The 26,643-nt window shown below is 44.5% G+C and overlaps 1 protein-coding gene across 1 annotated transcript in view; it reads right to left on the bottom strand.

The window, feature by feature from the left end:
• Nucleotides 1–2,043: 2,043 nt before the first annotated feature.
• LOC127317996 (protein LATERAL BRANCHING OXIDOREDUCTASE 1) overlaps nt 2,044–26,643 on the bottom strand; it is a 38,045-nt gene continuing 13,445 nt past the window's right edge. The window contains exons 3-4 of the mRNA XM_051348605.2: nt 2,608–2,935; nt 2,044–2,478 (exon numbers count right to left, since the gene is read on the bottom strand). Of these exons, the coding sequence (XP_051204565.1) occupies nt 2,236–2,478; nt 2,608–2,935 (571 nt within the window). The 3' untranslated portion in view covers nt 2,044–2,235. The remainder of the gene's footprint in view (nt 2,479–2,607; nt 2,936–26,643) is intronic.

The raw sequence follows: 26,643 nt of genomic DNA, 5'->3' as shown, positions 1-26,643 counted from the left end.
TCGGTCTAAATTGCAACGGTCTATTATGCACTCTAAGGTTACTTAAATATGAACTCCGAATGTTGTGGAGCTTGTTAACTCCGGCTTGAGGGAGCTCTTGTAGCCCTACACAATGAATGGTGTTTGTTATCCAACAAAAGAGTGTAGAGTAGTTTTATTATGTGATCATTGTTGAGAGTGTCCACTAGTGAAAGTAGGATCCCTAGGCCTTATTTCTAAGCATCGAATCTCCGTTTATTTACTGTTTTACCGCATGTTTACTCGCTGCCATATTTATTTCAGATTGTTATTGCCACTCATATTCATCCATATTAATTGTATTTCACTATCTCTTCGCCGAACTAGTGCACCTATACATCTGACAAGTGTATTAGGTGTGTTGGGGACACAAGAGACTTCTTGTATCGTAATTGCAGGGTTGCTTGAGAGGGATATCTTTGACCTCTACCTCCCTGAGTTCGATAAACCTTGGTTGATTCACTTAAGGGAAACTTGCTGCTGTTCTACAAACCTTTGCTCTTGGAGGCCCAACACTGTCTACAGGAATAGAAGCGTGCGTAGACATCACCGCCCAGTCCGAAGGACTTGGGGTTTTCACCCGGGTAAGGGAAAGATGGGAAAGGGATGTACCTCGACGTAGCCCCCAAGGAGGTAAGCGGCATCAAAGACGTCGCCGCCGCCGGGCCACCGCCGCCGGCTGGGGATTTCTCCCAGACAGAGCCCCGCCCCACCACCCCGAGAGAGCTCCAGATCCGGAAGAACCGAAGCCCATGGAGTGGGATCCACGTGTTGCGGAGGCGTCGTCTTCAGATCTGGCTGAGGTCAAACTGGGGTGACCCCCGCGCTGCAACCGCCGTCCACCATCCCCTCGCCGCCCGCGCGACCAAGGAGGATGGTCACCAGCACCGGCGAGCGCCTCCCACCACCAGGATCCGCACCGCCCTCACCCGACGAGGCCGCCGCCCCGGGTGCCGAAGCGCTCCGCCAGAGAAGCAGAGCCGCGAGATCCTTGCCGCCACCGTCCTTGGCAGCTCGCGCCGGCTTTCCGGCGGTCTCCTCCGGCTGCGGCAAGGGGGAGGAAGGCGGGGGAGGAGGGGCTCGGCGGCTAGGGTTTCGTCGCCGCTCGAGTCGCCCCAGAGCGGAGCGACGCGGGTGCCGAGATACACGGATTGTGATGCAAGATTACGATGTGAAGTACAATTAAGAGCCTGTAAATATGCCTACAACAAAACTTCTTAGGGCTCTTGTACGATGGACGGTCTAAGGAGATCAGCTCTTACCCTCGGCCACGGTCACTACGCTACCACTGCTGGTTCCCGTGCCCTCTGCAGGCCGCTATGATGGTTAGAGGGTGAGGGAACCTCGGATCGGATGAGAGGTTGTTGTATGGTCTTTGAGTTCTTCGCCTTCCGTGTAGTGGCACCGGGGGCGACGACAATTAAGGTCCCTCGGTTCGTCTAGGATATGTGTTCTTTCTCAGATGAGCGTCGACGCGCTAGAGTTTGGAGTTGATCGTTGGGGTATTAGATCTGTCGTAATAAGCGTCTAGTGATGTCGCTGCGTATTTGAGTCCTCAAGTTCCGCCTCCGCCTGACAAAGCTTAGCCAGGTATGGCTTTGTCAAGGAACTTGCGAGTTTGTTGTCTTCCATCTCAGTCTGGCCGAAGCTTGGATTATTTCTAAGTATTTCTTCGTACTCGCTTATCTAGGACATCGATCTCTCGAGATAGTGGTCTCCATCATCTTCTTATTTACGTCGACAACCTCCCGACCGTTGCTTCTACAAGCGGCTGGGTTTTTTCAAGGTTTTCTCCGGCACGAGCTTTGCTAGGCAGGAGACCTAGCGCCGGCATCGAACTTTTCTCACAACGCGCTGTCGAGGAGTCCAAAACAAAGATGTTGCTGAACTTTTAAAGGACATGTGTTTCATTTATGTTTCTTGCAACAGTGTTCTTCAAAGGGCGGGTTTCAGATAATAGTCTTAGGGCATTTCTTGCACAAAAGAGCCTATGAGGCTATGAATATAGTAGTAGAAGAGATCAAGTGAGTCAAAACATTTGTCCACAACAATTTAATAATTCTTATGGAACAAGATTAAAGATTTCAAACGGTTCGGATCAAGACTATCTCCTCAACCAACTTTTGGCAACATATGAAACAAACTCCATAAAATTCACTACTCGCTAGTGGTACACAATTACCAGAATTTATGCATAAAACCACCTCGTACATTGAGTTATATCTTCACTGTGTCGATAACCATTGCTCCTTGAGAAAAGCGACCGTAGAACCCAGCAAGGTAATCCCTGACCTTGACCTTTTTATACAATGCTGGTTTTTTCTCATCTACCAGCTGAGCTGCTGGCTCGATTTCTCTCTCGGGATCAACGGAGTAGAATAGGGCCACTGATAGCCTCTCTCTATCAGCATTTGTTATGACCCTATGCACAGGGCTCCTAAAGATTCCATTGCTTATTATCTGTGCAACAAACATTTCAATAAGATCAACCAAGAGCTTGGGACGTGGTAACAAAAAGTCTATAACACCTTTTATGTTTGGAAGTTAACGTATGCGACCTTTTCATATTAAAAGCATGTGACACTTTACCTCAGTTTGATCTCCTATGTTGACCAGTAGGGTGCGAGGTACGATCGGTACATCGAACCAGGTGCCATCTTTCAGGACTTGTAGCCCACCGATGCTTTGATCGACCATGAGAATAGAAAGAACGGTTCCGTCAGAGTGGGGCTTGAGGCCGAACACGAGATCGGGCTTTGGGCACTCCGGGTAGTAGCTGAATCTAGCGTGGGTGTCAGCTTTCTCTCCAAGCTGGTCGATGAAGTAGTCGTCGTCAAGCTCCAGCAGCTTAGCCATTGCCCGTAGCAGACTGTACTTCACTCCCCTGCATTTGGTGGTGAACTCGTGGAGAAGGTCCCTGCAAAAACTCGAACAATATATGGGTTGTTATCCTTCAAACAATCCTTGCGCAAGGTATGCAGAATGACTATAACTTCCAGTTAAGTTTAATAAAATATTTGTAAATGTCAGTGATTTCAGTAGATATGGAAATATTTGATTTTCGGTTGAGATATTTCAGTAGAACACATGAATTCAAATTCTTCAAGCTTTGTTTGGACTTAAGTCATAGTCAAATGAATATTACTAAAACCCAATTATTTCAGACGTGGTGAGATATTTCCGACGCCAAAATTCAAAACCACTTTGATCATCACGTTAACGTCGATGATCCTTGAAAGAATCCTCGCTCGCAGATTGGCTCTCACTTTCTGTGCAAATTTACGAATTCTAGTGGTTTCACCACATGGGGAAGTGTATTTGCTTTTCAGTTAAGATATTTTGGCCATTTTGGTACTACAAGCAGATTCAAATAAATTTCAATCTTATGGAAAAAATTCCCCACTACTCGGTTGGACAATAATTAATTTCAAGTAAATCTTTCTATTCTTAATAGGTGATCCCAATTCTCTCAACATGCAAGCATGCCACCTCAGCGACCCCACAGTGTCACACAACTATACACCTCAGCCATCTTCATCATTTTTCAGTTTCTTCTCTTTCAGAAATCCCTATTCTGTCCGTTCCAACATTTACCTTCTGAGCGAAACATGCAACCCATTACTGGAGCCCCTTTTATGGCCATCTGATGAAGGAACCGGCCCATTACCACTTTTCTTTTCCAGTGCCTTTTGCCGCAAAAAACGAATAGCCACCGACGTGTTCCCCTATCTGTCCCTCTCCCAGATTTCCTTTAGAAACGACTGCATCGGAAATCAATGGAGGTATACGAGAAGTTGTTCCTATATGGAGGTATGCTCTTTCAATGCTTCTTCAAAACGGAAATACGAAAAAACTTTTGATCAGCGCCTCCAAGAAACGTTCGTGCGACATCTCTTCATCTACTCCGTGCTTCAACCCTATAAATTCAAGACCCCCATTATGTGCTTCCGCCCATTCATCCAAGGACACTGATTCATCCAGCTCCGCCACTATTCCTGGCCGTCCAGCAGTTTTGGCTGCCGCACATTTTGCCTAAACTTTGGGGCTAAGGAAAGGCCATGCTTTTGACTGATTCCCCTTTCCATCCAGCCTTCGCCATACCTGATCCGGACAAGCTCCGCTCGAGCCTCCTCAATCAACGGCTCCGGCACAGGTAGCAAGTTGATACCATATCGGTTCCTCTCTGAATATATTCTAAAAAGAAGTTTCTATCTGGATTTTCAGTTTAATGTACTGTACGGATGCAGCTGAACTCTTTCCAGATTCTTGGAACTTGGGGTATGGACTAGCAAGGCAAGTACATCTCTGCTTTGTTGGCGTTGGAATAGTGCTTTTTTTTACTGAGCACACTAAAATATTGCATACTTACAATCATTGTTTAAGGTGTTTCCAGAGAGCAAATGTTCTTTTTCTGTATTAGGGGATGCTTCTACTAAGCCTATCTCTTCTGTAAATGTTTTTTAGGCACGAGACAGAACGGCATCATTATACGATTAATTCTTTGGAAATATATATGTGCTAGAGATCAATTCATTTACTATTGGATACTGTATAATCTTTGGAAACATGTGCTAGCACTGGTAGAAAAACAGGCTTCCGGTGAGCCCCATAAGTCGCGAAGCTATAGGAACCGCGACTAATGGGACCTTTAGTCGCGGTTCGGGAGGCGAACCGCGACCAAAGGCCTGGGCCCAGGGCGCTCGGTGGCCAGCCGGTGCACGTGGGGGTCTGGCCAACCGCGACTAAAGGTGCCCGAAGGCATTTAGTCGCGGTTGGCCAGGCCAACCGGGACTAAAGCCCCTCCCCTATATATACCCATCCAGCAGCCAACACTTAGCCATTTGGAGCCATTCTCTTCACAAACTTCACAAGTGGATGTTAGGTTTGCTTTTGGTTCCTCTTATGCACATAAGGTGTTTGATGAAATGCCCCAAGAGCATGAAACAAACATGATATGAAGTGTTGGAGCCACACTTGAGCTTTCTCATTTATTTTTTCCTCCTCGATCGCGGTTAGCAACTTGAACCTTTGATGTGTCGTTGATAAAATATGTATGTGTGTGTAGTTCATTGTTTAATTTATATTGTTTGTAGCTAGTTAGTTTAACAAATGCATGATGGTTAATTATATATTTTATATTATAATAATGCAGATGAATCGACAATGGATGTACGGTAACCGACTCTCCGGCGAGTTCAGTACGGGTTTGAAAGATTTCCTCGTAGTGGCTAATGCGAACAAGCAGGGGGGTTTTGTTATCTGTCCATGTGTTAACTGTAAGAATCAGAAGGGTTACTCTTCCTCAAGAGATGTTCACATGCACCTGCTTAGGCACGGTTTCATGCCAAGCTATAATTGTTGGACCAAGCATGGAGAAAGAGGGGTTATAATGGAAGAAGATGAAGAAGGGGATGATTTCATCGATGAAAGCTATCTTGCTCATTTCGGTGATACTTTCATGGAGGATGCTGAAGGTGAAGGGGAATGTGAAGGGGAAGGTGAAGAAGAGGCACGTGATGATCCCGTTGATGATCTTGGTCGGACCATTGCTGATGCACGGAGACGCTGCGAAACTGAAAAAGAGAGGGAGAATTTGGATCGCATGTTAGAGGATCACAGGAAGGCGCTGTACCCCGGATGCGATGATGGTCTGAAAAAGCTGGGCTGCACACTGGATTTGCTGAAATGGAAGGCACAGGCAGGTGTAGCTGACTCGACATTTGAAAACTTGCTGAAAATGTTGAAGAATATGTTTCCAAAGAATAACGAGTTGCCCGCCAGTACGTACGAAGCAAAGAAGGTTGTCTGCCCTCTAGGTTTAGAGGTTCTGAAGATACATGCATGCATCAACGACTGCATCCTCTACCGCGGTGAATACGAGAATTTGAATGAATGCCCGGTATGCACCGCATTGCGTTATAAGATCGAGGCGATGACCCTGGTGACGATGTTGAGGGCCAAAAACCCAGGAAGAGGGTTCCCGCCAAGGTGATGTGGTATGCTCCTATAATACCACGGTTGAAACGTCTGTTCAGGAACAAAGAGCATGCCAAGTTGTTGCGATGGCACAAAGAGGACCGTAAGTCGGACGGGGAGTTGAGACACCCCGCAGATGGAACGCAATGGAGAAAGATCGACAGAGAGTTCAAAGATTTTGCAGCTGACGCAAGGAACATAAGATTTGGTCTAAGTACGGATGGCATGAATCCTTTTGGCGAGCAGAGCTCCAGCCATAGTACCTGGCCCGTGACTCTATGCATCTACAACCTTCCTCCTTGGTTGTGCATGAAGGGGAAGTTCATTATGATGCCAGTGCTCATCCAAGGTCCGAAGCAACCCGGCAACGACATCGATGTGTACCTAAGGCCATTAGTTGATGAACTTTTACAGCTGTGGGGCAGACCTGGTGTCCGTGTGTGGGATGAGCACAAAGAAGAGGAATTTGACCTACGAGCGTTGCTTTTCGTAACCATCAACGATTGGCCTGCTCTTAGTAACCTTTCGGGACTGTCAAATAAGGGATACAATGCATGCACGCACTGCTTACATGAGACTGAAAGTGTACATTTGCCAAATTGTAAGAAGAACGTGTACCTTGGGCATCGTCGATTTCTTCCGAAAGGTCATCCAGTAAGAAAGAAAGGCAAGCATTACAACGGCAAGGAAGATCACCAGCCGAAGCCTGCGGAACACACTGGTGCTGAGGTATTTGATATGGTCAAGGATTTGAAAGTCATCTTTGGAAAGGGTCCTGGCGGACAATCAGTTCCGAAGGGAGCTGACGGGCACGTAGCCATGTGGAAGAAGAAATCTATATTCTGGGAGCTAGAATATTGGAAAGTCCTAGAAGTCCGCTCTGCAATCGACGTGATGCACGTTACGAAGAATATTTGCGTGAACATCCTAAGCTTCTTGGGCGTGTATGGGAAGTCAAATGATACAAAGGAAGCACGGCAGGACCAGCAAAGTTTGAAAGACCCTGATGACCGGCATCCGGAACGGTTTCAAGGTCGTGCCGCCTACGCTACGACCAAAGAAGAGAAGGTCATCTTTTTTGAATGCCTGAGCAGTATGAAGGTCCCGTCAGGATTCTCGTCCAATATAAAGGGAATAATAAACATGGCGGAGAAAAAGTTCCAAAACCTGAAGTCTCACGACTGCCACGTGATTATGACGCAATTGCTTCCGATTGCTTTGAGGGGGCTCCTGCTGGAAAATGTTCGAGTAGCCATTGTGAAGCTATGTGCATTCCTCAATGCAATCTCTCAGAAGGTAATCAATCCAGAAGTTCTACCACGGTTACAGAACGATGTGATCCAATGTCTTGTCAGTTTCGAGTTGGTGTTCCCGCCATCCTTCTTCAATATTATGACGCACCTCCTGGTTCACCTAGTCGATGAGATTTCCATTCTCGGTCCTGTATTTCTACACAATATGTTCCCCTTCGAGAGGTTCATGGGAATATTAAAGAAATATGTTCGTAACCGTGCTAGGCCAGAAGGAAGCATCGCCAAGGGCTATGGAAATGAGGAGGTAATTGAGTTTTGTGTTGACTGATGGCGTGTAACTCACACGTTCGTTGGGAACCCCAAGAGGAAGGTATGATGCGCACAGCAGCAAGTTTTCCCTCAGAAAGAAACCAAGGTTTATCGAACCAGGAGGAGCCAAGAAGCACGTTGAAGGTTGATGGCGGCGGGATGTAATGCGGCGCAACACCAGGGATTCCGGCGCCAACGTGGAACCTGCACAACACAACCAAAGTACTTTGCCCCAACGAAACAGTGAGGTTGTCAATCTCACCGGCTTGCTGTAACAAAGGATTAACCGTATTGTGTGGAAGATGATTGTTTGCAGAAAACAGTAGAATAGTATTGCAGTAGATTGTATTTCAGTAAAGAGAATTGGACCGGGGTCCACAGTTCACTAGAGGTGTCTCTCCCATAAGACAAACAGCATGTTGGGTGAACAAATTACAGTTGGGCAATTGACAAATAAAGAGGGCATGACCATGCACATACATATCATGATGAGTATAGTAAGATTTAATTGGGCATTACGACAAAGTACATAGACCGCCATCCAACTGCATCTATGCCTAAAAAGTCCACCTTCAGGTTATCATCCGAACCCCCTCCAGTATTAAGTTGCAAAGCAACAGACAATTGCATTAAGTATGGTGCGTAATGTAATCAACAACTACATCCTTAGACATAGCATCAATGTTTTATCCCTAGTGGCAACAGCACAACACAACCTTAGAACTTTCACATCCTTTGTCCCGGTGTCAATGCAGGCATGAACCCACTATCGAGCATAAATACTCCCTCTTGGAGTTACAAGCATCTACTTGGCCAGAGCATCTACTAGTAACGGAGAGCATGCAAGATCATAAACAACACATAGATATAACTTTGATAATCAACATAACAAGTATTCTCTATTCATCGGATCCCAACAAACGCAACATATAGAATTACAGATAGATGATCTTGATCATGTTAGGCAGCTCACAAGATCCGACAATGATAGCACAATGGGGAGAAGACAACCATCTAGCTACTGCTATGGACCCATAGTCCAGGGGTAGACTACTCACACATCACACCGGAGGCGACCATGGCGGCGTAAAGTCCTCCGGGAGATGATTCCCCTCTCCGGCAGGGTGCCGGAGGCGATCTCCTAGATCCCCCGAGATGGGATCGGCGGCGGCGGCGTCTCTGGAAGGTTTTCCGTATCGTGGCTCTCGGTACTGGGGTTTTCGTCACGGAGGCTATTTGTAGGCGGAAGGGCAGGTCAAGAGGCGGCACGGGGGGCCCACACCATAGGGCCGTGCGGCCAGGGCAGGGGCCGCGCCGCCCTATGCTCTGGCTGCCTCGTGGCCCAACTTCGTCTCGTCTTCGGACTTCTGGAAGCTTCGTGGCAAAATAGGACCCTGGGCGTTGATTTCGTCCAATTCCGAGAATATTTCGTTACTAGGATTTCTGAAACCAAAAATAGCAGAAAACAGCAACTGGCACTTCGGCATCTTGTTAATAGGTTAGTTCCAGAAAATGCACGAATATGACATAAAGTGTGCATAAAACATGTAGATAACATCAATAATGTGGCATGGAACATAAGAAATTATCGATACATCGGAGACGTATCAGCATCCCCAAGCTTAGTTCTGCTCGTCCCGAGCAGGTAAAACGATAACACAGATAATTTCTGGAGTGACATGCCATCATAATCTTGATCATACTATTTGTAAAACATATGTAGTGAATGCAGCGATCAAAACAATGTATATGACATGAGTAAACAAGTGAATCATAAAGCAAAGACTTTTCATGAATAGCACTTCAAGACAAGCATCAATAAGTCTTGCATAAGAGTTAACTCATAAAGCAATAATTCAAAGTAAAGGCATTGAAGCAACACAAAGGAAGATTAAGTTTCAGCGGTTGCTTTCAACTTATAACATGTATATCTCATGGATATTGTCAACATAGAGTAATATAATAAGTGCAATAAGCAAGTATGTAGGAATCAATGCACAGTTCACACAAGTGTTTGCTTCTTGAGGTGGAGAGAAATAGGTGAACTGACTCAACATTGAAAGTAAAAGAATGGTCCTCCATAGAGGAAAAGCATCGATTGCTATATTTGTGCTAGAGCTTTGATTTTGAAAACATGAAACAATTTTGTCAACGGTAGTAATAAAGCATATGTATCATGTAAATTATATCTTATAAGTTGCAAGCCTCATGCATAGTATACTAATAGTGCCCGCACCTTGTCCTAATTAGCTTGGACTACCGGATCATCACAATGCACATGTTTTTACCAAGTGTCACAAAGGGGTACCTCTATGCCGCCTGTACAAAGGTCTAAGGAGAAAGCTCGCATTGGATTTCTCGCTATTGATTATTCTTCAACTTAGACATCCATACCGGGACAACATAGACAACAGATAATGGACTCCTCTTTTATGCATAAGCATGTAACAACAATTAATAATTTTCTCATTTGAGATTGAGGATATATGTCCAAAACTGAAACTTCCACCATGGATCATGGCTTTAGTTAGCGGCCCAATGTTCTTCTCTAACAATATGCATGCTTAACCATAAGGTGGTAGATCTCCTTTACTTCAGACAAGACGGACATGCATAGCAACTCACATGAAATTCAACAAAGAGTAGTTGATGGCGTCCCCAGTGAACATGGTTATCGCACAACAAGCAACTTAATAAGAGATAAAGTGCATAATTACATATTCAATACCACAATAGTTTTTAAGCTATTTGTCCCATGAGCTATATATTGCAACGGTGAATGATGGAATTTTAAAGGTAGCACTCAAGAAATTTACTTTGGAATGGCGGAAAATACCATGTAGTAGGTAGGTATGGTGGACACAAATGGCATAGTGGTTGGCTCAAGTATTTTGGATGCATGAGAAGTATTCCCTCTCGATACAAGGTTTAGGCTAGCAAGGCTTATTTGAAACAAACACAAGGATGAACCGGTGCAGCAAAACTCACATAAAAGACATATTGAAAACATTATAAGACTCTACACCATCTTCCTTGTTGTTCAAACTCAATACTAGAAATTATCTAGACCTTAGAGAAACCAAATATGCAAACCAAATTTTAGCATGCTCTATGTATTTCTTCATTAATGGGTGCAAAGCATATGATGCAAGAGCTTAATCATGAGCACAACAATTGCCAAGTATCACATTACCCAAGACATTAATAGCAATTACTACATGTATCATTTTCCAATTCCAACCATATAACAATTTAACGAAGGAGAAACTTCGCCATGAATACTATGAGTAGAAACCAAGGACATACTTGTCCATATGCTACAGCGGAGCGTGTCTCTCTCCCATAAAGTGAATGCTAGGATCCATTTTATTCAAACAAAACAAAAACAAAAAACAAACCGACGCTCCAAGCAAAGCACATAAGATGTGATGGAATAAAAATATAGTTTCAGGGGAGGAACCTGATAATGTTGTCGATGAAGAAGGGGATGCCTTGGGCATCCCCAAGCTTAGACGCTTGAGTCTTCTTAGAATATGCAGGGATGAACCACCGGGGCATCCCCAAGCTTAGAGCTTTCACTCTCCTTGATCATGTTGCATCATACTCCTCTCTTGATCCTTGAAAACTTCCTCCACACCAAACTCGAAACAACTCATTAGAGGGTTAGTGCACAATAAAAATTAACATATTCAGAGGTGACACAATCATTCTTAACACTTCTGGACATTGCATAAAGCTACTGGACATTAATGGATCAAAGAAATTCATCCAACATAGCAAAAGAGGCAATGCGAAATAAAAGGCAGAATCTGTCAAAACAGAACAGTCTGTAAAGACGAATTTTAAAATGGCACCAGATTTGCTCAAATGAAAATGCCTAAATTGAATGAAAGTTGCGTACATATCTGAGGATCATGCACGTAAATTGGCTTAATTTTCTGAGCTACCTACAGGGAGGTGGACCCAGATTCGTGACAGCAAAGGAATCTGGAACTGCGCAGTAATCCAAATCTAGTACTTACTTTTCTATCAAAGACTTTACTTGGCACAATAAAACACTAAACTAAGATAAGGAGAGGTTGCTACAGTAGTAAACAACTTCCAAGACACAAAATAAAAACAAGGTACTGTAGGTAAAAACATGGGTTGTCTCCCATAAGCGCTTTTCTTTAACGCCTTTCAGCTAGGCGCAGAAAGTGTGTATCAAGTATTATCAAGAGACGAAGTGTCAACATCATAATTTGTTCTAATAATAGAATCAAAAGGTAACTTCATTCTCTTTCTAGGGAAGTGTTCCATACCTTTCTTGAGAGGAAATTGATATTTAATATTACCTTCCTTCATATCAATGATAGCACCAACAGTTCGAAGAAAAGGTCTTCCCAATATAATGGGACAAGATGCATTGCATTCAATATCCAAGACAACAAAATCAACGGGGACAAGGTTATTGTTAACGGTAATGCGAACATTATCAACTTTCCCCAAAGGTTTCTTTGTAGAATGATCAGCAAGATTAACATCCAAATAACAATTTTTCAGCGGTGGCAAGTCAAGCATATTATAAATTTTCTTAGGCATAACAGAAATACTTGCACCAAGATCACGTAAAGCATTACAATCAAAATCTTTAACCTTCATCTTAATGATGGGCTCCCAACCATCCTCTAGCTTTTTAGGAATAGAGGCTTCGCGCTCTAGTTTCTCTTCTCTAGCTTTTATGAGAGCATTTGTAATATGTTGCGTGAAAGCCAAATTTATAGCACTAGCATTAGGACTTTTAGCAAGTTTTTTCAAGAACTTTATAACTTCAGAGATGTGGCAATCATCAAAATTCAAACCATTATAATCTAAAGCAATGGGATCATCATCCCCAATGTTGGAAAAAATTTCAGCAGCTTTATCACAGGCAGTTTCAATGATTTTAGCTATTTGTGCAGTTTCTCGCGCTTTGCATTAGAAGTGGAAACATTGCTAACACCAATTCTTTTATTATTATTAGTAGGAGGTGCAGCAACATGTGTAGAATTAGCATTACTAGTGGTGGTAATGGTCCAAACTTTAGCTACATTCTTCTCTTTAGCTAGTTTTTCATTTTCTTCTCTATCCCACCTAGCACGCAGTTTAGCCATTAATCTTATATTCTCATTAATTCTAACTTGGATGGCATTTGCTGTAGTAACAATTTTGTTATGATGATTCTCATTAGGCATAACTTTCGATTTCAAAAGATCAACATCAGCAGCAAGACTATCGACTTTAGAAGCAAGTATATCAATTTTCCCAAGCTTTTCTTCAACAGATTTGTTAAAAGCAGTTTGTGTACTAATAAATTCTTTAAGCATGGCTTCAAGTCCAGGGGGTGAATTCCTATTATTGTTGTAAGAATTCCCATAAGAATTACCATAGCCGTTGCCATTATTATAAGGATATGGCCTATAGTTGTTACTAGAATTGTTCCGGTAAGCATTGTTGTTGAAATTATTATTTTTAATGAAGTTCACATCAACATGTTCTTCTTGTGCAACCAATGAAGCTAATGGAACATTATTAGGATCAATATTAGTCCTATCATTCACAAGCATAGACATAATAGCATCAATCTTATCACTCAAGGAAGAGGTTTCTTCGACAGAATTTACCTTCTTACCTTGTGGAGCTCTTTCCGTGTGCCATTCAGAGTAGTTGATCATCATATTATCAAGAAGCTTTGTTGCTTCACCAAGAGTGATGGACATAAAGGTACCTCTAGCAGCTGAATCCAATAAATTCCGCGAAGAAAAATTCAGTCCTGCATAAAAGGTTTGGATGATCATCCAAGTAGTCAGTCCATGGGTTGGGCAATTTTTAACCAGAGATTTCATTCTTTCCCAAGCTTGAGCAACATGTTCAGTATCTAATTGTTTAAAATTCATTATGCTACTCCTCAAAGATATAATTTTAGCAGGGGGATAATATCTACCAATAAAAGCGTCCTTACATTTAGTCCATGAATCAATACTATTCTTAGGCAGAGATAGCAACCAATCTTTAGCTCTTCCTCTTAATGAGAAAGGGAACAATTTTAATTTTATAATATCACCATCTACATCCTTATACTTTTGCATTTCACATAATTCAACAAAATTATTGAGATGGGCAGCAGCATCATCAGAACTAACACCAGAAAATTGCTCTCGCATAACAAGATTCAGTAAAGCAGGTTTAATTTCAAAGAATTCTGCTGTAGTAGCAGGTGGAGCAATAGGTGTGCATAAGAAATCATTATTATTTGTGGTTGTGAAGTCACACAACTTAGTATTTTCAGGGTTGGCCATTTTAGCAACAGTAAATAAAGCAAACTAGATAAAGTAAATGCAAGTAACTAATTTTTTTGTGTTTTTGATATAGCAAACAAGATAGCAAATAAAGTAAAACTAGCAACTAATTTTTTTGTATTTTGATTTAGTGCAGCAAACAAAGTAGTAAATAAAACTAAGCAAGATAAAAACAAAGTAAAGAGATTGAGAAGTGGAGACTCCCCTTGCAGCGTGTCTTGATCTCCCAGGCAACGGCGCCAGAAAAAGAGCTTGATGGCGTGTAACTCACACGTTCGTTGGGAACCCCAAGAGGAAGGTATGATGCGCACAGCAGCAAGTTTTCCCTCAGAAAGAAACCAAGGTTTATCGAACCAGGAGGAGCCAAGAAGCACGTTGAAGGTTGATGGCGGCGGGATGTAATGCGGCGCAACACCAGGGATTCCGGCGCCAACGTGGAACCTGCACAACACAACCAAAGTACTTTGCCCCAACGAAACAGTGAGGTTGTCAATCTCACCGGCTTGCTGTAACAAAGGATTAACCGTATTGTGTGGAAGATGATTGTTTGCAGAAAACAGTAGAACAATATTGCAGTAGATTGTATTTCAGTAAAGAGAATTGGACCGGGGTCCACAGTTCACTAGAGGTGTCTCTCCCATAAGACAAACAACATGTTGGGTGAACAAATTACAGTTGGGCAATTGACAAATAAAGAGGGCATGACCATGCACATACATATCATGATGAGTATAGTGAGATTTAATTGGGCATTACGACAAAGTACATAGACCGCCATCCAACTGCATCTATGCCTAAAAAGTCCACTTTCAGGTTATCATCCGAACCCCTCCGGTATTAAGTTGCAAAGCAACAGGACAATTGCATTAAGTATGGTGCATAATGTAATCAACAACTACATCCTTAGACATAGAATCAATGTTTTATCCCTAGTTGCAAGAGCACAACACAACCTTAGAACTTTCTGTCACCGTCCTGTGTGTCAATGCAGCATGAACCCACTATCGAGCAGTCATGCTCCGTCTTGGAGTTACAAGCATCTACTTGGCCAGAGCATCTACTAGTAACGGAGAGCATGCAAGATCATAAACAACACATAGATATAACTTTGATAATCAACATAACAAGTATTCTCTATTCATCGGATCCCAACAAACGCAACATATAGAATTACAGATAGATGATCTTGATCATGTTAGGCAGCTCACAAGATCCGACAATGATAGCACAATGGGGAGAAGACAACCATCTAGCTACTGCTATGGACCCATAGTCCAGGGGTAGACTACTCACACATCACACCGGAGGCGACCATGGCGGCGTAAAGTCCTCCGGGAGATGATTCCCCTCTCCGGCAGGGTGCCGGAGGCGATCTCCTGGATCCCCCGAGATGGGATCGGTGGCGGCGGCGTCTCTGGAAGGTTTTCCGTATCGTGGCTCTCGGTACTGGGGTTTTCGTCACGGAGGCTATTTGTAGGCGGAAGGGCAGGTCAAGAGGCGGCACGGGGGGCCCACACCATAGGGCCGCGCGGCCAGGGCAGGGGCCGCGCCGCCCTATGCTCTGGCTGCCTCGTGGCCCAACTTCGTCTCGTCTTCGGACTTCTGGAAGCTTCGTGGCAAAATAGGACCCTGGGCGTTGATTTCGTCTAATTCCGAGAATATTTCGTTACTAGGATTTCTGAAACCAAAAACAGCAGAAACAAAGAATCGGCACTTCGGCATCTTGTTAATAGGTTAGTTCCAGAAAATGCACGAATATGACATAAAGTGTGCATAAAACATGTAGATAACATCAATAATGTGGCATGGAACATAAGAAATTATCGATACGTCGGAGACGTATCATTGACTTTGTTCCTGACCTTAAGCCGATTGGTCTTCCTCAATCGCGGCACGAGGGGAGACTAAGTGGAAAAGGCACGATCGGAAGGAAATCAACGATATGTATGGATGGCCATTCTCTGACTGAAGCACACCACACAGTTCTGACCAATTCCAGCTTGGTGGCTCCGTACTTTGAGAAACACAAGAATATTTTACGCTCGGACAACCCTGAGAAGCCTGAATCCTGGATTAGGAAGGCCCACATGGAGACTTTCGGCAGTTGGTTGAGAAAACATTTAATGAGTGACGATCATGTTGTAGATCAGCTGTACATGTTGGCCAAGACACCATCTTCGACTATAACGACTTTCCAAGGGTACGAGATAAATGGGAATACATTTTACACGATCACCCAAGATAAAAAGAGCACCAACCAAAACAGTGGTGTCCGCTTTGATGCAGCAACCGAGAATGGGCAAAAGGTCACATATTATGGTTACATAGAGGAGATATGGGAACTTGACTATGGACCCTCCTTTAGGGTCCCTTTGTTCCGTGCAAATGGTTCAAGCTAACAGGAGGTGGGGTAAAGGTGGACCAGCAATACGGAATGACAATGGTGGATTTCAACAATCTTGGTTACCTTGACGAACCATTCGTCCTAGCGAAAGATGTCGCTCAGGTTTTCTATGTGAAGGACATGAGTAGCAAACCGAGGAAACGGAAAGATAAGAAAACGATCAGTACATCATGCGATGATCCAAAGCGCCACATTGTTCTTTCAGGGAAAAGAAACATCGTGGGAGTGGAGGACAAGACAGACATGTCAGAAGATTATAATATGTTTGCTGAAATTCCGCCCTTCAAAGTGAACACCGACCCAAGCATTAAGTTAAATGATGAGGATGCTCCATGGATACGGCACAATCGTAAGCAAGCAGGGACACAAGGGAAGAAATGATGTGTAATAATTTATTGTACCAAACTTTGTTGAATGAATCATGTGAATTATATTACCCGTGATGTGTTTGGTGTCCATTTTCGAATGATTCAATTGACTCGAGATAGCACTGATGATACATGAAATTTGGAGTGATTCAGTCATACTCCTGCATACAGGAAATTTGGAGTGACTAAGTCATACTCCTGCATACATGAAATTTGGAGTGACTAAGTCATACTCCTGCATACAGGAAATTTGGAGTGACTAAGTCATACTCCTGCATACATGAAATTTGGAGTGATTTAGTCATACTCCTGCCTAGGCGTATAATATGCATACTCGTAGTCTTCATAGCCGCCGCCGTTGTACTGGTAGTCGTCGCCTTCTAAGTTGCCGGCGTCGTTGCCGCCGTCTTGCTGCCGTCGTCCGGGCGGCGCTCGTGGCTCGAACTGAGGGTAGCGCAGGCGGGGGATATCGCCGGCCGTGATGTAGTCCATGACGCTCTGCAGAGTCCGGCCGTACCACCATAGCCGACGGCCGGCCTCGTGGAAGTTTCCAGGAGGCAGACCGTCCTCCTCATACCTGGCGAGCGCCCTCTCACGCCGATTGATGAAGAAGGCGTCCCAAGTATGCTGGTTATCGGGATGCCAGCGGGGATTCATCCGCTGCTCCGGCGTGAGGTCGAGGTAGTAGTGGTTCGTGATGGCCGCCCGGCGCGCAGTACCCTGAGGGACGGGAGGGACCGGCACGCCGCCGGCGCTTAGGCTCCAGCCGGCGGGGACGCGGTAGCCCGGAGGGCAAGGGTAGTTCGAGGCGCAAAGCTCCTCCACCTGCTGGTAGGTTAGAGTGGGTGCGGTGGAAGCCATGAGAGAGTGATGAGAGATTGTAGAGATGTGATAATGCTGGCCAAGCCGGGCTACCTATATGTAGTGACAAATGGCGGGAAAAATGGGAGCGGGAAGACAGGAGGCGGGAAGAAAGAGGCGGGGAGAAAGTGGCGGAAAGAAATTGGCGGGAAAAAATTGGCGGGAAGAAAGAGGCCGGAAGAAATTGGCGGGAAACAATTGGCGGGAAGAAAGAGGCGGGAAGACAGGGAAGAAATGGCGGGAAGACGAGGAGGGAAGAGGGGGTCGGCGGAAAGAGGCGGGAAGAGGGGGCCAACGAACTTTCTAATTGAATTAGTTTTATTTTTATGAATTTTTGATAATTTGTATTTTTAAAATTTTGAATTGAATTAGTTTTATTTTTCTGAATTTTTTGATATATTTATTTGTATTTTTAAGATTTTGAATTGAATTAGTTTTATTTTTATGAATTTTTTGATATATTATATGTATTTTAAACATTTTGAATTGAATTAGTTTTATTTTTCTTAATTTTTTGATATATTATTTGTATTTTTAACATATTGAATTGAATTAGTTTTATTTTTATGAATTTTTTGATATATTATATGTATTTTAAACATTTTGAATTGAATTAGTTTTATTTTTCTTAATTTTTTGATATATTATTTGTATTTTTAACATATTGAAATGAATTAGTTTTATTTTTTTGATTTTTTTGATATATATTTTGTATTTTTAATATTTTGAATTGAATTAGTTTTATTTTTCTGAATTTTTTGATATATTATTTGTATTTTTCACATTTAGGCATGAATTAGTGTTATTTTTCACATTTAGAAAATGAAATAATTTTGAAAAAGGTGGCCAACCGCGACTAAAGCCTTTTTCCGCGGGAACCGCAAATGGGGCGAAAAAAAGGCTTTAGTCGCGGTTGGGGTCACCAACCGCGACTAAAGGGCACCCTTTAGTCGCGGTTGGTGACCCCAACCGCGACTAAAGCCCCGACGGTATAAATACCGCGCGCCGCAGGCGGCGGTTCATTATCGTCTTCTCCGCTCGCGCCCCTGCTCGCCCTGCTCGATCGCCGACGCCGTCAGGCTGCCCGCCCTCTGCACGTCGCCGCCCTCGCCCGCCGCCGACCGTTGCCGCCCTCGCCGCTAACGCTCGCCGTCGCCCGCCGCCAACGTCGTCCTCCGCGCCCGCCGTCGCCCGCCGTAAGTGTCGATCGACGCGCCGCCGCCGCCCTCCCTCGCCGGTTACTGTCGCGCGCTGTCGCGCGCGCCGCCGCCTCCCTCGCCGGCCGCCGCCGCCGCCCTCGCCGCCCGATCGACGCGTCGTCGCCGCCCACCTCCCTCGCTCGCCGCCCGACGCCCGCCGCCGGCCGGCCAACGCCCGCCGTCGCCCCCTGCAGGCAGAGATCGAGAGAGAGAGAGGAGAAAGTGCCAGGGGCACCCCGGCCCCTGGCCGGTTTTTTTTTGTTTTTTTTAAAATCGTGACTAAGTTTTTTTAATTAAAATTGTAACTTAATTTAAATTGTAAACGACGTGTATATGTGAAGAAACTAAACAAACTTAATTTGTAACTTAATTTAAATTGTAAACGTACGTACGTGTATATGTACACTAAACAAACTTAATTAGTTACAAATTCAAAAAACAAAACTAAAAACTTAATTAAATTGTTTTTAAATAAGTTAAAAAAATTGACTTAAAAATTTAACTAATTAAAGTGTAAATTTAATTAACTCACCGTCGCCGCACGTACTCGACCTCGCCGTCAGCGCCTTCTCTCCATCGTCGCCGCCCTCTCGTCGCCCCCGTCCCGTACGTCGGCCCGTCGTCGCCGCCCCACCCACACCGTGTGTGTCGACGCGCCCGTACGTCCCCATCGTCATCGCCGGCGCCCCGCTCGCATGCAGTGAGAGAGAGGAGAGGGAGAGAGCGCAGAACTAAAATTTGACTTTACCACCGCGCGTATACGGAGGGGGCAGCGAGCCCCTCGTCGCCCCTCCGTATACGCGCGGTGTTTTTTTTGGATCGAGATGGGGCGGCGAGGGTTATGTGTGTTGTCCTCGGCACCGCCACTGCCCTTTCGCCACCGCCACTGTCACCGACACCACGTCTTTAATCGCCGCCCTGTCTCGCGCTCTACCGCGACACCCTCTCCCACCCCTTCCTCGCCCCCCTCCTTTTGCCACCGCCCTTTCGCCACCGCCACCGGCCCCTTCTTCACTTAATTAATTTGTTTTGACTACATGTTTTCAGGACTGACATATGGCGGACGATAGAGCTGACCCGATTCTGGACAACTATGATCCGGACCTTGAAGACCATATGTTCGGCATCATAAAAGGCGATATTCTATATGTGCCGACCGGACAAGAAGAAGATGATATCTCTTCTTATCTGAACCTTGAGGGTGAAGATGAAGGGCGCCGTCAGCAAGATGATGCCGAAGAAACGTCGATAAACGACGATCTTCAATTGGAAGTAGCAACCACCTCCGGCGCCGAGGTATATATATACATTGAGCCTCTGGTGATACAAACTAACTGATTTGAATAAATATGTGTGTACTAACGCGCGCGACTCTCTTTCTTATTTTAGCCCTCGGCCGGATCGTCGAAAAAATCGAGTACGTCGTCAAAGCGTGGCGCAACCAAGACGATGAAACCAAACGAAACATGCACCATCGAGGTTGTCGAGGAAGCAACCGGCAGGCCGCTGGAGCCCAGCAAGAACGCCACCAAGTTTATCAGCCAATGCGGAGCCGTTGTTAGAGACAACGTCTCGATCACCGTCCAGGAGTGGAATGAGCCAAAGAAGGCACGTCTTGGTTTCACTTTTGTCGATAAGAGAACAAAAAAAGATTGCTTCAACAAGCTTATGGAACATTTCGTTCTACCTCCGGAATACCGCAAATACGATGAGAAGGGTAACAAGATTCAGGAAAACAAGGAGAGGTGCAAGCTAGTCAAACAGTTCGCTCTTTCTAAGATGTCCAACGCATTCCGGAAATACAAGCAAAATCTAGCCCATGACTTTGTCAAGCAGGGCAAGACTCCGGATTTCAAAGGACAATATGAGAAACTGCAACATGATTGGCCAGAATTTGTGAAGCAAAAGAAATCGGAGCAGTTCCTTGAAATATCGAAAAAAAATAAGGATAATGCGGCCAAGAAGGAGTACAATCATATTATGGGGCCAGGAGGGTATCGCTTTTGGCAGCCTAGGTGGGAGAAGATGGAGAACGAGCTGAGGGCGCGAGGAATCCGTCCAGGTACGGAGGGATGGGACCCAAGGGCCAAAAGCTGGTGGTACGGGCATGGGGGACCGCTGAACCCGGAGACAGGGGAGTGTGTTTATTAGGGCAAAATAATTAAACCCACCCAAAAGCTTATTGAGGCAATGAGGGATGCTCAAGAGGGGAGGATCAAGTTCAACAGAGAGAACGACGCCCTGACAAAAGCCCTCGGGAATCCTGAACACGGAGGACGTGTACGAGGCATGGGGCCCATTCCGTGGAAACTAGGGTTCCCCCAGAACGATGACCCGTACGGTTACAGAAGCCGTAAGAGAAAGATGGATCGGGATGCAGATGTTGTGGCGCAGTTGGTATCGGAAATGGATGTGATGAAGAAAACCGTGAGTGTACTAGTAGCCGAAAGAGATGCAGCTCGGGCGCAGCATGAAGATCATCCAATGGATCTCGGAAGCCAGCAGCGGAGAAGAAGCAGCGTGGCTTCCACGGAGGCCTCACCGGCTGGTGCACCGACGATCGAAATTACTGCACCGGAGCCTCTGGTGGTCGAAATTACTGCACCGGAGCCTCCTCGCTACCCCGTGGACGATATAAAGGAGATGAAAGCATGTCATCTGTATTATCCTATCGGGAACATGTCCATGAAGGTAGCCATCGGCAGTGCTTTACCACCTGGAGCACTCCACCACAACAACCCCATTCAAGATGGCTATGCTCGTGTCACGGTGGAGGAGATAGTCCAAGGGTTTGAGGACCTGGACATTGACATTGCTACACCTGAAGGGGCGAAAAGACTTGGAGATGTCAAGCGCCAGTTCATTCTATGGCAGAAGAAGTTTATCAAGTTTCCAGGCGAGGCGCCAACAAGTCCACCCCCCTACGGTGGTGGTGGTGGCGGTGGCGGTGGCGGTGACGGTGGCGGTGGCGGTGGTGGTGGTGGTGCTTCACCTACACCTCCTTCACGTCAGCCGACGCCGCCCCCCAATTCACCTCCGGTGGGTAGCGCACGCCGCCCCAGTCCTCGTCCGGCGGGTGATCAGACACCGCCCCCCAATCCACCTCCGGCGAAGAAGCAGAAGCAGTCCTGGGTTATTAACCCGGACCCTTATGTACCTAGAACAACAAAGATACCAGAGCCATCACTGAAGCCTCTCCCCACAAGGCCTTGGGAACGTAGTGCCGAGGAAGTCGACGCACACGTGGCTGCTGATTATGAGAAATGGAAGGCGGACTGCAAGAAGAAAAGAGAGCCCGAGCCCAAGCAAGTATTTTCTGACAAGGAAAAGAGCTGGGCTAAGTCATTTTTGAACACACCGTCCCAAGCCGCGAAGAATCTGCCTGACGACTATTTATGTGAACTTCGTAGGCAAGCACTCGCGTTCAAGAGGAACCAAGAGTTGGCGGAGAAGAAAGCCTTGGAGGAGGCCGAGAAAAAATTAGAAAGGGGGAAAGAAGTTGCCCAGCTCGGGGAACAAAGTAAACAATCGATCGCCCCGCTCATAGTGCAAGCCGCCGGTCCGGATGCCCCCGGTATCATAGCAGCTGCGGCAGCACATGGATTGACTGTAACGAGTGCCAGAGAACAAGCGGCCGACTTAGGTATCACTCTTCGTGCACTGTTAGGCCTTGATGAGGCGCCAATGAAGGACGTAGTATTTACATATGTGAAGAATGGCCCTCTCGTCGAGCCTGCGCAGGAAGAGGATCTACCTCGACAAATGAAAGGTCTGCTAAATTGGTACAAGGGTTACATAAAACTTAAAAACGCCAAAGACTATATTTATGCGGAAGTTAGATATGAGCATCACTTCAAACATTACTATATAACAATTCATCGGAGTGAATTGTTCCAGCTGTTCAATCTGCGCGAGCTCGACAAATCTATCATCAGTTGCTACGTTCTGTAAGTGATTTATTAATTTCTACCCCATCTCGTTCATTGCCTGCACTATATATATATTGTCCTAACTATCTTGTTGTGTACGCTATTATGCAGAATGAAGAAGCGGGAAATGCGAATAAGGAACATCCATGATGTTGGGTTCATTGACCCACAAATCGTTAATTCATATGTGTTAGAACACTGATACGTCTCCGACGTATCGATAATTTCTTATGTTCCATGCCACATTATTGATGTTATCTACATGTTTTATGCACACTTTATGTCATATTCGTGCATTTTCTGGAACTAACCTATTAACAAGATGCCGAAGTGCCGATTCTTTGTTTTCTGCTGTTTTTGGTTTCAGAAATCCCAGTAAGCAAATATTCTCGGAATTGGACGAAATCAAAGCCCAGGGGCCTATTTTTCCACGAAGCTTCCAGAAGTCCGAAGACGAAACGAAGTGGGGCCACAGGGTGCCCAAACCCTAGGGCGGCGCGGCCCACCCCCTGGCCGCGCCGGCCTGTGGTCTTGGGCCCCTGTGCCCCCTCCTGACTTGCCCTTCCGCCTACTTAAAGCCTCCGTGACGAAACCCCCAGTACCGAGAGCCACGATACGGAAAACCTTCCAGAGACGCCGCCAACGCCGATCCCATCTCGGGGGATCCAGGAGATCGCCTCCGGCACCCTGCCGGAGAGGGGAATCATCTCCCGGAGGACTCTACGCCGCCATGGTCGCCTCCGGTGTGATGTGTGAGTAGTCTACCCCTGGACTATGGGTCCATAGCAGTAGCTAGATGGTTGTCTTCTCCCCATTGTGCTATCATTGTCGGATCTTGTGAGCTGCCTAACATGATCAAGATCATCTATCTGTAATTCTATATGTTGCGTTTGTTGGGATCCGATGAATAGAGAATACTTGTTATGTTGATTATCAAAGTTATATCTACGTGTTGTTTATGATCTTGCATGCTCTCCGTTACTAGTAGATGCTCTGGCCAAGTAGATGCTTGTAACTCCAAGAGGGAGTATTTATGCTCGATAGTGGGTTCATGCCTGCATTGACACAGGACGATGTGAGAAAGTTCTAAGGTTGTGTTGTGCTATTGCCACTAGGGATAAAACATTGATGCTATGTCTAAGGATGTAGTTGTTGATTACATTACGCACCATACTTAATGCAATTGTCTGTTGCTTTGCAACTTAATACTGGAGGGGGTTCGGATGATAACCTGAAGGTGGACTTTTTAGGCATAGATGCAGTTGGATGGCGGTCTATGTACTTTGTCGTAATGCCCAATTAAATCTCACTATACTCATCATGATATGTATGTGCATGGTCATGCCCTCTTTATTTGTCAATTGCCCAACTGTAATTTGTTCACCCAACATGCTGTTTGTCTTATGGGAGAGACACCTCTAGTGAACTGTGGACCCCGGTCCAATTCTCTTTACTGAAATACAATCTACTGCAATACTTGTTCTACTGTTTTCTGCAAACAATCATCTTCCACACAATACGGTTAATCCTTTGTTACAGCAAGCCGGTGAGATTGACAACCTCACTGTTTCGTTGGGGCAAAGTACTTTGGTTGTGTTGTGCAGGTTCCACCTTGGCGCCGGAATCCCTGGTGTTGCGCCGCACTACATCCCGCCGCCATCAACCTTCAACGTGCTTCTTGGCTCCTCCTGGTTCGATAAACCTTGGTTTCTTTCTGAGGGAAAACTTGCTGCTGTGCGCATCATACCTTCCTCTTGGGGTTCCCAACGAACGTGTGAGTTACACGCCATCAAGCTCTTTTTCTGGCGCCGTTGCCGGGAGATCAAGACACGCTGCAAGGGGAGTCTCCACTTCTCAATCTCTTTACTTTGTTTTTGTCTTGCTTAGTTTTATTTACTACTTTGTTTGCTGCACTAAATCAAAATACAAAAAAATTAGTTGCTAGTTTTACTTTATTTGCTATCTTGTTTGCCATATCAAAAACACAAAAAAATTAGTTTACTTGCATTTACTTTATCTAGTTTGCTTTATTTACTGTTGCTAAAATGGCCAACGCTGAAAATACTAAGTTGTGTGACTTCACAACCACAAATAATAATGATTTCTTATGCACACCTATTGCTCCACCTGCTACTACAGCAGAATTCTTTGAAATTAAACCTGCTTTACTGAATCTTGTTATGCGAGAGCAATTTTCTGGTGTTAGTTCCGATGATGCTGCTGCCCATCTTAATAATTTTGTTGAACTATGTGAAATGCAAAAATATAAAGATGTAGATGGTGATATTATTAAACTAAAATTGTTCCCTTTCTCATTAAGAGGAAGAGCTAAAGATTGGTTGCTATCTCTGCCTAAGAATAGTATTGATTCATGGACTAAATGCAAGGATGCTTTTATTGGTAGATATTATCCCCTGCTAAAATTATATCTTTGAGGATTAGCATAATGAATTTTAAACAATTAGATACTGAACATGTTGCTCAAGCTTGGGAAAGAATGAAATCTCTGGTTAAAAATTGCCCAACCCATGGACTGACTACTTGGATGATCATCCAAACCTTCTATGCAGGACTAAATTTTTCTTCACGGAATTTATTGGATTCAGCTGCTGGAGGTACCTTTATGTCCATCACCCTTGGTGAAGCAACAAAGCTTCTTGATAATATGATGATCAACTACTCTGAATGGCACACGGAAAGAGCTCCACAAGGTAAGAAGGTAAATTCTGTCGAAGAAACCTCTTCCTTGAGTGATAAGATTGATGCTATTATGTCTATGCTTGTGAATGATAGGACTAATATTGATCCTAATAATGTTCCATTAGCTTCATTGGTTGCACAAGAAGAACATGTTGATGTAAACTTCATTAAAAATAATAATTTCAACAACAATGCTTACCGGAACAATTCTAGTAACAACTATAGGCCATATCCTTATAATAATGGCAACGGCTATGGTAATTCTTATGGGAATTCTTACAACAATAATAGGAGTTCACCCCCTGGACTTGAAGCCATGCTTAAAGAATTTATTAGTACACAAACTGCTTTTAACAAATCTGTTGAAGAAAAGCTTGGGAAAATTGATATACTTGCTTCTAAAGTCGATAGTCTTGCCTCTGATGTTGATCTCTTGAAATCGAAAGTTATGCCTAATAGGGATATTGAAAATAAAATTGTTACTACAGAAAATGCCATCCAAGTTAGAATTAATGAGAATATAAGATTAATGGCTGAACTGCGTGCTAGGTGGGATAGAGAAGAAAATGAAAAACTAGCTAAAGAGAAGAATGTAGCTAAAGTTTGGACTATTACCACCACTAGTAATGCTAATGCTACACAAGTTGCTGCACCTCCTACTAATACTAATAAAAGAATTGGTGTTAGCAATGTTTCCACTTCTAATGCAAAGCGCGAGAAACTGCCTGAAACTGCTAAAACTGCTGAAACTGCCTGTGATAAAGCTGCTGAAATTTTTTCCAACATTGGGGATGATGATCCCATTGCTTTAGATTATAATGGTTTGAATTTTGATGATTGCCACATCTCTGAAGTTATAAAGTTCTTGCAAAAACTTGCTCAAAGTCCTAATGCTAGTGCTATAAATTTGGCCTTTACACATCATATTACAAATGCTCTCATAAAAGCTAGAGAAGAGAAACTAGAGCGTGAAGCCTCTATTCCTAAAAAGCTAGAGGATGGTTGGGAGCCCATCATTAAGATGAAGGTTAAAGATTTTGATTGTAATGCTTTATGTGATCTTGGTGCAAGTATTTCTGTTATGCCTAAGAAAATTTATAATATGCTTGACTTGCCACCGCTGAAAAATTGTTATTTGGATGTTAATCTTGCTGATCATTCTACAAAGAAACCTTTGGGTAAAGTTGATAATGTTCGTATTACCGTTAACAATAACCTTGTCCCCGTTGATTTTGTTGTCTTGGATATTGAATGCAATGCATCTTGTCCCATTATATTGGGAAGACCTTTTCTTCGAACTGTTGGTGCT

Source organism: Lolium perenne, chromosome 7 (assembly GCF_019359855.2).
Source record: "Lolium perenne isolate Kyuss_39 chromosome 7, Kyuss_2.0, whole genome shotgun sequence".
Classification (NCBI taxonomy): domain Eukaryota; kingdom Viridiplantae; phylum Streptophyta; class Magnoliopsida; order Poales; family Poaceae; genus Lolium; species Lolium perenne.
This window is presented reverse-complemented; position numbering and strand designations above follow the sequence as displayed.